The sequence below is a fragment of the Odontesthes bonariensis genome, chromosome 3 (assembly GCF_027942865.1).
Source record: "Odontesthes bonariensis isolate fOdoBon6 chromosome 3, fOdoBon6.hap1, whole genome shotgun sequence".
Lineage (NCBI taxonomy): Eukaryota > Metazoa > Chordata > Actinopteri > Atheriniformes > Atherinopsidae > Odontesthes > Odontesthes bonariensis.
Genome location: NC_134508.1, coordinates 42,938,514 through 42,952,286, shown reverse-complemented (window position 1 = coordinate 42,952,286; position 13,773 = coordinate 42,938,514). Strand labels below are relative to the sequence as shown.

General features: G+C 41.5%; 1 protein-coding gene across 1 annotated transcript in view; it reads left to right on the top strand.

Moving 5' to 3' along the window:
* hdac11 (histone deacetylase 11) overlaps nucleotides 1-11,456 on the top strand; it is a 39,384-nt gene extending 27,928 nt beyond the window's left edge. Inside the window, exons 10-11 of the mRNA XM_075461868.1 lie at nucleotides 4,684-4,862; nucleotides 9,684-11,456. Of these exons, the coding sequence (XP_075317983.1) occupies nucleotides 4,684-4,862; nucleotides 9,684-9,926 (422 nt within the window). The 3' untranslated portion in view covers nucleotides 9,927-11,456. The remainder of the gene's footprint in view (nucleotides 1-4,683; nucleotides 4,863-9,683) is intronic.
* Nucleotides 11,457-13,773: the final 2,317 nt, after the last annotated feature.

Below are 13,773 nucleotides of genomic sequence, written 5' to 3'. Positions count from 1 at the left end.
ACCCAACAGTTCCCCACATCTCTGTTTAGAGGTTGAGGTTAGAGTGCAGGGGACTGCCTCGTCCTGTTTCATCCCCTTGATGTGACTTTGTGCCATTCAGTTATTCTGTAATTTCCCAAAGCATCGTCACATACTTCTTTAGAATTCCGAATGAAATCTATCACACAGAAGCCCATATTCTATAACCATGACTTTCCACAAACAAATCTATTAGTACATGAGTGCCGATGTGACGGGGACCAAATCCTTCTTTTTAACCCAGACTGTAACAGTCATGCCATTAAAATGAAATACTCTCCATTCTCAATAATTGCTTCCCCACTAAAGAATGTAAAATAAATGTACATTCTGGTTTGTTTAAGATAAACCACCCAGGCATATTCTGTTTGACCATTTTCTTGGAAGACTCATCTGTTTCCAAGACCAGAGCTTTTAATTCTTCATGAAAGCATTCTTCGAACACGAACAGAAAATTTGTTTTACGTGTGCTGTTCTTTGCAGCTTTTACAGTTTAATTCTATTTGAACTCTGAAACGGGAAGGTCTCCTAATTAACCTTTTTCATCATTATAATTAGAGTACATTGTAATTAAAGTGCAACTTGCGGGTGAACCATCCCACTGACTTCAAGTGTTGGAACAAGTAGCACTACAAGTCCAGAGTCCAGACTAAACATGGAGAAGCAGCATTTAGCTGTTATGCTGCAAACAAGTGGAACAAACTGCCAGTGGAGATTAAACTTTCACCAAATGTAGACATTTTTAAATCCAGGTTAAAAACATTTCTTTTCTCATGTGTCTATGCATATGGAAGCCCAGAGTGGACGTGGTACGTCTAGTTAATTTACCGAGTTAATTTACCGATGGTTTTTGAGATCACGAGATAACCATCTTTTCTTGAATGCTCATGATCAGTTTCTCAGTGTTCTTAAAGCCTTTCCAAGAACGGACTCAAGCTGAAATTGTCAGATTTTGGAGAACACGACATGGATCAACGCATCAGATTTGACTTCTGTCGATGTCTAACAGCTGAAATTGCAATTTGTTTGTCTTGTAGCGGTAACTTTCATATCAGCCCGCGTCATTTAAGGAGACGGCCGGCTCGACTGCGGCTCAATAGGCGTTTACACTAAAGTGATCCTGCTGATATAGTCGACTTCACCAGTGACCAGCTGAAGGGACCAGGCCGTCTCCATGGTTACCGAATGATGCACGAGAGGTGCCGTTATCGTTCTCGAGATAACGAGATAGATAACTCGTTATGTCGAGAAAACGATAACGGCATGATTGGTGTGTGTTAAACCTGATTCCATTCTTCAGATGCTTGTGGCACCAGCGGGATTTGCTTTGTGCATTTTCACAAGCAGAATTGTTACACAAACGCTCCACATTCCATGTTTGATTCATAGGCTACTTTATTCAGTTTTCAATGAAAGGGGGTAAAAATGGGAACACCTTTGCCAGAAATACATATAAACAGGGGCGGACTGGGGAGAAAAAGTGGCCTCGAAAACCATCGGTAAATTAACTCGTTATCTCGAGAAAACGATCATTGTTTTCTTGAGATAACGACATGATTATCTCGTTATCTCGAGAAAACCATCAAAAAAAAGTTTATACGTACCACGTCCACTCTGGGCTTCCGTATATGCATGAAATCTGTGCGGTATCTTTTAATTTATCTGGACTGTTGCTTGTTTTTAAATTCATTTTAATTATTTTATGTTTCTCTTTATGTTTTTTAATGTATTTTTAATGCTTCTTACACTCCCTGCTGCAATGCTTTTATTTTATGTAAAGCACTTTGAATTGTTTTTTACATGAAATGGGCTATACAAATAAATTTGACTTTGACTTGACTACACTTGGTCTACAGTATATAAGCACTAGTAGTTTTTATAATGAATTAAAGCTGTTTTAGTGTCAGAGTTTTTGAACATTAAATTTAAAAAAAAAACACAGTACAATAGAGCATAAATGGGAGCAGCCAAGCTCGGGCATGTTTTACATTAAGAACTATGGATCCACACAGAAAGATTGATCACGTATGGCCCCATTTCCAAAAAACTGGGACACTATGTAAAAGTTACAATGAACACAAATGGCTATGATTTGCAAATCTAATAAACCAATGTTTCATTAACGATGAAAAATAGAATATGTATGTGTTAAAATGTCAAAATTGAGACATTCGGCTATTTCATGAAATATATTGGCACATCTTGAATTTAACAGCAGCAACACATCTCAAAAACGTTGGGATAAGGGCAGCGAAAGGCTGGAAAAGTAAGATGTACTAAAAAGAAACACATGGAAGAACGTGTTGTAACAGCTAATTAGGGTTATTGGCAGAGCTCAGTAACACAATTGGGTATAAAAAGAGCACATTAGACAGGCAGACTCTCTCAGAAGAACAGATAGGCTGAAGTTCAGCCAGACTCAACTTTCTTGGAATTGGGCAATGGGACCAGGAAAGGACAAGGACCAGGTCAAATATTGTTCATCAGAGAGAAATTAATTTTTTATCTCACATTGCCCAGTGAGTACCCAGGCGCAGAGCAAAACTGGAAGCCAGCTAACAGCCACTAACAAAAAACAATTGAAGAGGCATTAAAAATATCTCGCCTCCTAAAAGCTCATCCAGAATGAGGAGAAAACTGAGTTGAACAAAGGTGAGCACAAGTGAAGATCTGGCAGAAAACAAAGGGAAGTGAGGGCATTCTAAACCTTTATAAAGTGACTGGCAGGAAAGCTAGCTCTGATTTAAATTTATGACTGCTGCAATACATCACTATCACCTATACCGCAGAGAGCGCTGGAACAGAGCCACAACACATTAAGTGAAAATGACATTTCAAAGCACTGCTAAGAATATCTGCCTTTTATTTTGAATTTCAGTTTTAGATCGATTCCTTTTATGGTGCCAATTTATTATTGGTAAACAAGTTTAATAAAAGGCTAATGAAATATAATCTAATTATAATCCTATAATGATCATATTCAATTGTGTTAATATGATTCATAAACATTTGGATTGCAGCAGCCTAGGCCCATACAGCAAACCTAAAGGGATGGCTGAGGACTGTGGGAGCGGGCCCTAACTATAACCTTTATCAGAAAGAAAGTTTTAACCTTCTGCCTTCGAAACCCAAACTGGGAGTTGGTTTCACAAGAGAAGAGCCTGAAGGTTCCTATAGAGCTCGGTCACTCAGAGCTGTTTAATGTGAGAAGAAGAATTTTAAACAGGTAGACAATGAATGGATCTAAAATGATCTCTCCTTCTAAATCTTCTCAGAACTTTCACTACTCTGGGTCATCCAGAGGCTTTTTTGGGGCCAGCCTGACAATAAGGCCTGACAGTAGTCCTGTATTAAAGTAATAAATGCACTAACTAGTTTTTCTACATAAGTCTAAAGTCTTTTTTCACAAATCAGCTGCACTTTGTACATGAGAAAAAGATGTCCTTGTGAACCCACCGCTGTTCCTCCCGGTAACAGAGGCCCCACATCACATCACCGGCGTTTCAGAATCAGCTGAGTGATGATGGCACCGCTGGTTAGAGGGGGACTTTCACAATGCCAGCTCGATGTGTGTAAGCACACAGGAGGTGGGCCCATTTAGCATCTGTTACTACCTCCCTAGTGTGCTCAAAGGCGTATCAGCGATGGATTAACTTCAACCCTGCCATTCCTCCTTCATACTTTCAGACCTGACACAATACACAGCGAGGCTGCATCAGTCCTGGCTTGAAAAGGCATATATGAAAGAAACTTAAAACAGGGTTTCCTACTATTGACAAGGGGAAAGATGGCAGTCCTAAAAACTTTATTTCAATTCAATTAAATTCAGTTCAGTTTTATCAATAGGCTATAGCATCAAATCACAACAAATGTCATCTCCAGGCACTTCAAAGATACATCCAAATTCAAGCCAATTCAATCCAGTTCACTATAATACAATCATGATTCAGTCAACTCCAAATCATTAAATTTTTTAATTATATTTAAGTCAAAGGACATATTCTGGTCAATAATACCTCCAAGTTTCCTCATGGTAGTACTGGAAGCCAGTGTAATGCCATGTAGAGTAACGACATGACTAGACAGTGTCTTCTTGAGGCGCTCAGGTCTAAAGACAACAATTTCAGTCATCTCTGAATTCAGAAACAAAAAAAATATGAATAATCTAATCCTTTTTGTCTTCAGACATACTTGCAGTCTTGATATTTTTTTTAGTTTCATCCAGCTTCATGATGATGTATAGTTGAGTGTCATCTGCATAGAAATGTAAACTTGTGCTGTGGTTCCTCATAACATGACCTAGAGGAATTATACAAAAAATCTAAGTATTTGTCTCAGCACTGAAACCCCGAACACAATGGTGTGTGAGGAAGACTCATTATTTAGATGAACAAACTGGACTCTGATCAGTCAGATATGACTCAAACCCGTCTAGTGCAGTTACTTTAATCCCAGTAAACATGTTCAATCCTCTGTATGGAACAAAAGTCATGTTTCATCGTCTTCCTTTGGGCAGTGAGAGGAGGAACTATAGTCATGTGACAAAGTTAGTGTTTTCTTTAGCCTATATCATTGATAAACTGTCACTGTCAAGGGCATTGAGTTTACTTGTAATAAAATCAGCATCATTGCATCACTTCTTTTATTCATTTAATGTATCTTCAGGAGCCATAAAGAGGAAAGTGGAGCTGGACTGGGGCACTGAAGACTCGGAGTATCTTCAGAAGGTCGAGTTGCACTCTGACGGAGCTCTGAACGAGGTCCGTCCCGATATCATTGTTTATAATGCAGGGACCGACATCTTGGACGGGGACCCCCTCGGAGGACTCTCCATATCACCACAGGTACTGTGCCATGTCTGGCAGCTGTTTTTCCATAAAGTTTTCCATACTTTTGCAGGAGTCTCTTCCTGCTTCTGAACAGTGCAGACGTGTCTCTGCTTCGTCCTGCTTCCTCTTGCTGCTTACTTCTTTTAAATCATTCTACTTCTTTCCACAAGTCTTGGATATCATTTTATTCTTTTGTTCCTTTTCTTTTAATTGTATATTTGTAAACAGTATTCTAACCCTGCAGTATCAGTGGGCTGCACAGAGTGTGAGCGATTCTCTGTGAAGATAGCACAGCTCGAGAAGATAATTGAAACGCTACAAGACATTCGTAACAACAAGGAATTTATTGACTCTATGATAGCTCTGATGACTGATGACAGGCTGTGGAGCCTTCATGATCTTTCTACACGGGATCACAGCTGATGTGGAATCTCACACTGCAGACCTGGCTGACACACTTCCCTGGATATGTCCAAATGACACTGGAATATCTGGTGAAGCTCCCAAACCGGACTGACATCTCCCACTGGAACAGTGTTGGTGCCAAACCAAAGTCATCAACCCCAGCCAGGATCTGGTCTCATGTTGTCTGTCGCAGAGGTAAACCCAGCACCAAACCTAAACCTCCAGCACTCACTCCACCTGAAGTTTCATTGCATAATAGATACGATTTGTTGACTCCAAATAGAGTGTGTGATGATGAATGTAACCCAAACATGAATAAAAACAAGAGAAATGGCCCCAAAACTCAGCCAGGGCTAACCAGATCATCAGGAGAAGCCCAAATCCCACAACCAAGGTGAGGACTACGGAAGCGTTCCACACCTCCACACTATAGATGACTCCGTGGTGACGTCAACTCGGACCGCGAGGAATCTGGGTGTGACCCTGGACGACCAACTGTCGTTCTCGCCAAACATCGCATCAGTGACCCGTTCCTACCGATTCCTCCTCTACAACATCCGGAGGATTCGCCCCTTCCTCACCGACAAGGCAGCACAGGTGCTCATCCAGGCTCTGGGCATCTCCCGCCTGGACTACTGCAACTCGCTCCTTGCTCCGCTCTCTACACCGGCTCCCTGTAGCTGCTCGCATACAGTTTAAGACTCTGGTCCTAGCCTACAGGGCAGTGGAAGGAACAGCTCCTTCATATCTCCAGGCTATGGTCAAGCCCTACACCCTCACCCGAACACTTCGCTCTGCGGCCACCAGGCGGCCGGCTGCCCCGTCATTCAGGGGTCCCTGCACACGATCAACACGGTCACGGCTTTTCTCTGTTCTGGCACCCCGATGGTGGAACGATGTCCCGACTGATATCAGGACAGCTGAGTCGCTGCCAATCTTTCGCCGCAGGCTGAAAACCCATCTGTTCAGGAAACACTACCCAGATCTGCCCTCTTAGGACAGCACCTGCTTCGTCCTAGTTCCTTACGCACTTATTGTTTCCTAAATTGTCTTTGTTTTCTAAATTGTCTTCCCATGTGTCTAGGTACCTAACTTACTGCACTTACTCTAGCACTAGTTATGGTCTTAGCTGTTGGAAATGCACTTGAAGTTCTTTTGCCTACCGATGTGGAACACACTTATTGTAAGTCGCTTATAAAAGCGTCTGCAAAATGACCGTAATGTGATGTAATCTCCCCATCCTGACATACTGTGGTCTGGCAGACTAATGGTCTATAATCCACGATATCAGGGAGGGGGTCACACCCATACCTAGAAGCTTGTCTCTCAGTATGGGAAGCCAAAGTCAAAGAACACGATTCTTACATATGAACCAGCCACATCCAGATGAGCATATCTAGAATTGCGTCTTCCACTCCTGTGTGTTTCTGGTTGGCAAACTGGAGGGGGTCAAGATCCTCATAACCTGCAGTCTCATGCGACAAACAAGTAGCCGCTCCAAGGTCTTCACTATGTGAGATGTCAAAGCCACTGGTCTGTAGTCATTCAGCTCCTTGAAAACACTCCATCTGGGCCTACAGACTCCTGACCGAAGTCCCCTGAGCTCAGCTCCCACCTCCTGTATAGTTGGAGACTGGGGGAGCTGCTGAGGTTTTAGCAGAGGGATGGCAGCAGAAGTGATGTTGGTATCAGTCGCAGAGATGGGTGTGGGGGTTTAGCTGCTGTGAGATCATTTTTTCGAAGGAGCAGTCACAGAGGTGAAGGTACAGCTGGGCAGAGGAGGCCATATGGAGGGAGCAGCAGCAGAGGAGGGAAAAGCCACACTGTCAAACCTGTTGTAATAATGGTTGAAAGTATTGGCTCTGTCCACGTCACCTTCTACAGACTGAGAGTTCTTCAGTCTGTATCCAGTGATGGTCCTCATGCCCCTCCACACCTCCTTGGTGTTATTGTTCTCCAGCTGTCTCTCCACCTTTTTCTTGTACTCCACCTTAACTCGATGTAATGTCTTTATGAGCTCCGCTTTCCATTATCCCCGTCCTGGAATGTCCTCTTCTTCTGGTTCAGGAGGTCTTTGATGTCGCTGGTGATCCATGGTTTATTATTTGGATAGCACCTTACAGTCCTCACTGGAATCACAGCATCCCTACAGAAGTTAATGCAGCACAGTCTGTAACATCAAATCAGTCTCTCAGTGCATCCCGTTTCTAGTGACCACTTCTTGAAAGATCTGGTTTTAACAGGAAGTTTTTGTACATAATGTCCATATGTGGGTTGTAGATAATACGATGGCCGACGCGTGCAAACGTGTTGCAAACGGCAAAACAAATCCAACAGTAAAACGCTGCAAGAGAAAAATGCGGCAATCACAAAAACGACCGGAGTACATGCGACGCAAACTTCAAAACACATGCAAGAGAGAAATGCACTGCAAACTTCAAAACACATGCAAGAGAGAAACGCTGCAAACTTCAAAACACATGCAAGAGAGAAACGCACTGCAAACTTCAGGATCAGTATGCTGTAGTGTAGTGACATTTACTTTTATTTACAATGACTGATGCAGGGATCTAAGTCTCAGGATTTCGGCTGCTTTCTGATTCAATAAAATCCTTCTGAAAATCTTTTTTAAAGTAGATTTTTGATAGAAAAACCCCCCAAAGTAAAACAGCTTTATATCAACAGGATGTCTTATTTTGACAGAGTGTAAGGAAAAAGAAGAGAACAAAAAGTGTCATATGTATGAAGACTCTCAGTCATCCAGGTCATAGTAATCATAAGAGCTTGAATAAGGGCAGCTGGACTTCTTTTTGGATGTTGAAGACGTTTCACCTCCCATCCGAAAGGCTTCTTCAGTCAGAACTGAATTAGTCTGAGTACTTTGTGTTAATTGGTGTGATTGTGTTTTCTTCTTTTTTTTAAGTATTTTTTTGGGGCTTTTTATGCCTTTTAATGAGAGGATAGTTGGAGAGAGACAGGAAGCAGGGGGCAGAGAGAGGGGAAAGACACGCAGCACAGGGCCGCTCGGTGCGGGAGTCGAACCGGGGCCAGCTGCAGCGAGGACTGTAGCCTCTGTACATGGGGCGGCTGCTTAACCCACTACGCCACCGACCACCCCGATTGTGTTTTCTTAAATGAAATCTGTAGGCATTGTGTAATTAATCAAATTTGTTAGAGAGCATAATAAATGGTCCTAATTTATTTGCATTTGTATGATTATGTCGTCATGGTTACGGCCCTGCTCTGCCTGGAACTATTTTCATAAGCTGCTACTGGGGTACAGGCGTGATAAAAAAGCTGATTCGTAAACAGTGACCACAGGATACAACAGTAGTCGGTGTGTGTGAGCGAGAGAGAGGTTTTGTATTTTCTGAACTGTAATATATTACACTGAATAAAATCAACCAAACCAACCTTAAAGCTATTAGAATCTTGTTTACTTTCAATGGTAAAATGTTCCAGCTGAGTCACTGCTTATGTGTCTGTTGCAGTGCATTCACTCGTATATGCTGGAGTGTTTTAGACCTCAGAAATCTGTGGAATCTAAAGAGGCCGGTTTGTTCATTGTGTTACTGCTTCCCTGTTTTGGAAAAATGTCTGACTAGAAATAGCAGCCCCTTTTGAGGACATTTGAAATCGTATAATTGAGAGATCCAAATGTGAAGTTACTGGTTCCCGTGTGTCTTCCTTTAAATTCCAGGAAATATTTGAGCAGATGAAATGAAACCACACCGTGCTAGTGACGGTGCTACACGGAGTTATGTTGCACGGCTCATTTTTATTTGGGCTGAAAGTGCAGCAGCTTTTAAAATGGTTGTTAATTTTTCTGGTTTAGATATGCTTATCTACGGAGCCCCTAAAGGGACATGGAGGGATTTTTTTTTTTTTGCGAGATCTCGCAAAAGTTTTTTTCCCACGTCAGTGAATCGGAAGTAAAACAGACACAGCGATGGAGGAGCCTACCCATCATCCGTGGGAGAAGTTTATTGATTTCTATTTTAGTATTGGCCTAACATAAAGACATCAAATCCGTTCTTGCACGTAGACATGGCTTTGACATAAATGAGAGACATCTGAAATCGCTGTGCCTGTTTTACTTCCGGTTCACTGACGTGGGAAAAAAACTTTTGCGAGAAAAAAAAAAATCCCTCCATATCCCTTCAGGGGCTCCGTACTTTTCTGCCATGCCTAATGATATTTCAAATCCTTCACTGTGTTACAAAATGCTCCATTATAAATAGGAGGTTTGACTCCAGCTGTTACCCCTCTATATCCATTGGCAAACAGTGATGAGTGTTTCTTTCCAGTACCTTCAGGACCTCCTGTAGGTGTCAGTCAGGCTATGCCCCAGCCTCCCCAGGGAGGAACGTGAGTGTAGATGGTATGAAAACAGTGACAGACTGTCAGCTTTTCTCTCCTTATCCCCGTCAGGGCATTGTTAAGAGAGATGAGATTGTGTTCAAGGCTGCAAAGCGACGGGGCATCCCTATACTCATGGTGACATCCGGAGGATACCAGAAGAAAACGGCCCGAATCATCGCAGACTCCATCCTCAACTTACACCGACTGGGCCTGATTGGGAGTGAACCAGTGGAGGGGGAGGGATCATCGTCGTTGGTGACACACATGATATGCAGCTCTGGATCTGCTGGATCAACATTCACCTCGGTCTGAGGAGCCTTAGCCCAGGAGCTAACACCTGCAGGTGTGACATTTAAAGGCACTGGAGCAACTTTATATTGTGCAGTTTCTGTGACACAACAGCGATGATATCGCACAGTTATGGCTGTCACACAGAAATGTGTTATTCCATATTTATGAGGGGGTTATGCAATGCTTGTTTATACATACACAACAAAGCATATTCATGAGCTTTGGTAAATTTATGTTGCAATATTCAAAGAGAAAAATTGTAATTGTAAGAGTTCCCTATGGCTACATTCAATTTCATACGCTCTCTTATGCCACAAAGAGTTGTTTAAAGTTTAATTAGGTTGGAGAAAAATGAGTTTTATGTTTAATCGAAGTTTGCGGCCACATTTTTGAGATATATTCTTTCATCTCAGGAAATGTAATAATATAATTTATGAAACATATGATGTATAAAGTTTGATAAACTTAGCTGTAAGGTGCATTGGCAGGATCGTAATTATCCTCCATGTCAGTTGGTGATGGAGGTGAAAATAAAGTTAACTGCACATTAAAAGTGTAACTGTCAAGAATAATCTAATGGTGGTTGAACCCACTATCAAAGGATAATTGTTAGATTTAGTTTAATCATTTATAACACGATGTTTGAATTAATGGTGTACTCTAAATCCACTTTGCTATATACAGTTAATACTTACCAGGGGCCTGATATGATGTTATTAGAGGTACTAAAGAGATTCGGCTCCACTTTTGAACAGATTTGAAACAATTCACAATTTAGTTGTGACTCAGCAGCACTTTAACTGTTTCATGGTGAGACTGAAAATTAAATTGAAACTAAAAATCCACATTATTGTTGCAGTGTGTTGCCATCATGATTAGCTCAATGTCCAAAAGCCAAAGGTTTTAGTGAGACTGGAGTGGTTGGCTGTACAGACACACAGAGCTCTACTAATGTTTACATGTACAGTAACTGTGTAAAGAAGAAACATTTAGATCAAGATGATCACTGCAGCAACTGGAGCAGCATCACATCGTACAAAGGACACAGAGGACTTGATTCAACACTGACCCAATACAAACATACAATCGCTGGGTGTGCGTATGTTTGTGTAATGATGAACTGACCATTTCATTGAAGTAAAGTCTTAAATCCTCACTAACGTTTATATGAAAAGCTGAAATGACGTTTTCTCACGAAAACGTTCACAACACAACGATGGCTGACAGTGAAACCAGTTCCCTGTTTGAACTGTAACTGTAATGTCAGCCTACTTTGATCTTTTACAGCACGGCTCTCATTCCAGTGGTATGGAGTATAAAGAAAATAACGTCAGCTGAATAAATAAGGTCACAAGTCTTCTCTTTCAAATGTCCTGCTGTTTGCACACACCGTTTAGATTTGGCTTGGGTGAAATAATGTCCATTCCTGACACCTACAGCACAGAACTATACTTCTTTCTTGGATTAGCTAATGTGCCTGTGATTGATGTTACCCTAAAGGCCACAGAGAGATTTTCAATAATAAAAAATAAAAAAACTGCATCCTCTGAAGACTTGGTCTGCTGTGCATTGAGTGTGTTTTGCAGCTGAATGGACCTGAAGTGGCAGCTAGCAGGTGCTCTGCTCACATATCTTCCACTTCTCTGGCTTATAGTTAAAAAAATAAAGTTAGAGAAGTTGGGACTGTAGAGCTGACTTCTGATCACTTAGAGGATCAAACGTCCTGGGTTCTTATCCAGGAAGATGTTTGGATATGGTCATAATGAAACTGAACAGTGGGCAATATAAGCAGTGTCAGGGCTAATTAGCTCAAGTCTTTTAATGAAGTGTGCTGGCTTTGAGCAGCATTAGGTTTTAGTCTAGTTTTAATTAGGGTTCAGAATATACTGCTTATCATTTGCAGGCTTGTCATAGTGCGATCTCAGATTCTCAATCATCAGCTCTTTTCTGTGTTGGTCAGCGTTTCATGTGTTTGAGCTGATTAAATATTATGGGCCAAAAATAACACTACTATATTGTTTGTTTGCAAATGGCATTGACATTTAAAACTACGTCTATGCATTGATGATGACATCAAATAAATGCTATAACATCCAAAACAAACCTGTTTTGCTCTTTTTTTGGAATTCTTTGGATTTCAGTGCAGTCCTTGTATCTCAGTGTTTTTTGTCAAGCAATTTAACTCTGACCTCTGAATCATTCAAGCGGATGGGATGAATCAGTTCTATGTCTACACATAACAGACCGCTTCTCAAAGAACCACTTTTACATTTTTATCTCAAGGCACTTTGTTACTAGCAGCCTCTCACAAGACAATAATACAGACAACAGGGGGATTTTGGAAGAGCGAGCAGTTTTTAAAAAAAAAATTGAAAAAGTGTTCTTAAAAAAGTAGAAACTTTTTAAAAGGAAACTGAAGAACAAAAGAAGAAGTGTTAGTGATTTAAAAAAAGAAGGCTATCTACAGCAGATGAACAGGATCTGAAAGTGATGTCCTTAAAGGTGCCATGGCATGAAAATAAATGGAGGCTTTTATATATTTTTATAGGCTTTAGTGGTCCCCTAATACTGTATCTGAGTTTATTTCCCCAAAATTCTGCCTTGGTGCAGAATTACAGCCAGTCCCAAAAATGAGCTTTCCTTAGGATCCTCAGAATGAGCTGTTTAGGGTCTGCAGCTTTAAATGCAAATTAGGAGGACAAAGGTGGGGCAAAGATGCTAGCGACTAAAACTAGCGAAACCTGTTGAAATGAGCTTACTTTGACAATATGTCGAACTAGTTAGTGAACAACTCTCCTAACACAGTCAAACATCAAGCAAGTGCTACACAAGACACAGCAAAAAAGGCGTGCGTGAAGGGGAAAGCAGGAGTGAGGATTTTGACATTCTCAGCTGATTGCTCTGGTTTGCAAAGATGCACGTAGCGCGAGTCACTTCAATCAGGGGAAAGGCAGATATTGTGCGCGCCATAACACCAACAGCAGGACGGCTATCAAAACAACAAATAAGTACACAACACTTGCGTTACAGTAAATGAGGTGTCCACTCGCAACGACACAGACAGACTGACCGTTTTGACTCTGGAACCATGAATGAATCATTATCCTGATGAAATGCACTGAATTTGCGGATTCATTCTTCTTCAGGAAGCTTGAAGTAGGGAGTTTTGGTCTAAAATGAGCGAGCTAACCATCTCATGGGCATGCAAACACCTCCAACAGCCCAGTTGGCAGAAATAAGAGCTTGCTAACATGACACATGCATATCTGATGCTACTAGCTGCATAGCTAACGATACAGACACTTTCTTGTGGTAACACGCTATGTAACTATACTGTACATACAGGAAAGCAACACAATAATAGAGCGTTAAATTACTTACTCTCGGGAATGAGATCCTTCCACAAGTGGAGGAGTTCAAGTATCTCGGGGTCTTGTTTACGAGTGAGGGACGAATGGAGCGGGAGATTGACAGGCGGATCGGTGCGGCGTCTGCAGTGATGCAGGCTCTGCACCAGTGTTAATTTCGTCAACCAGGACGATGACGAAAATATTTCGTTAACGCCCCTTTTTCCCGTGACGATGACGAGACGATGACGCACAAAATTGCTTCCAGAAAATAAAAATATGATGAGAATAAAAAAGGATTTTTGTTAACGAGACTAAGACAAGACGAAATTTACAAGCCATGGACGAATGGACATTAAAAAATGTAATTGTTTATAATTAATTTGTAATTTGTAATTGTTAATATAAGTGTTTCTTGAACTTCATAGAAGATTACGCGCTGTTGCCCTGTTTGTCCCTGCACGGCGCCTGTCCCACAGTGCCTTGCGCGGCTCAATAGCCGCTTTTGGACAGAGCCGTTC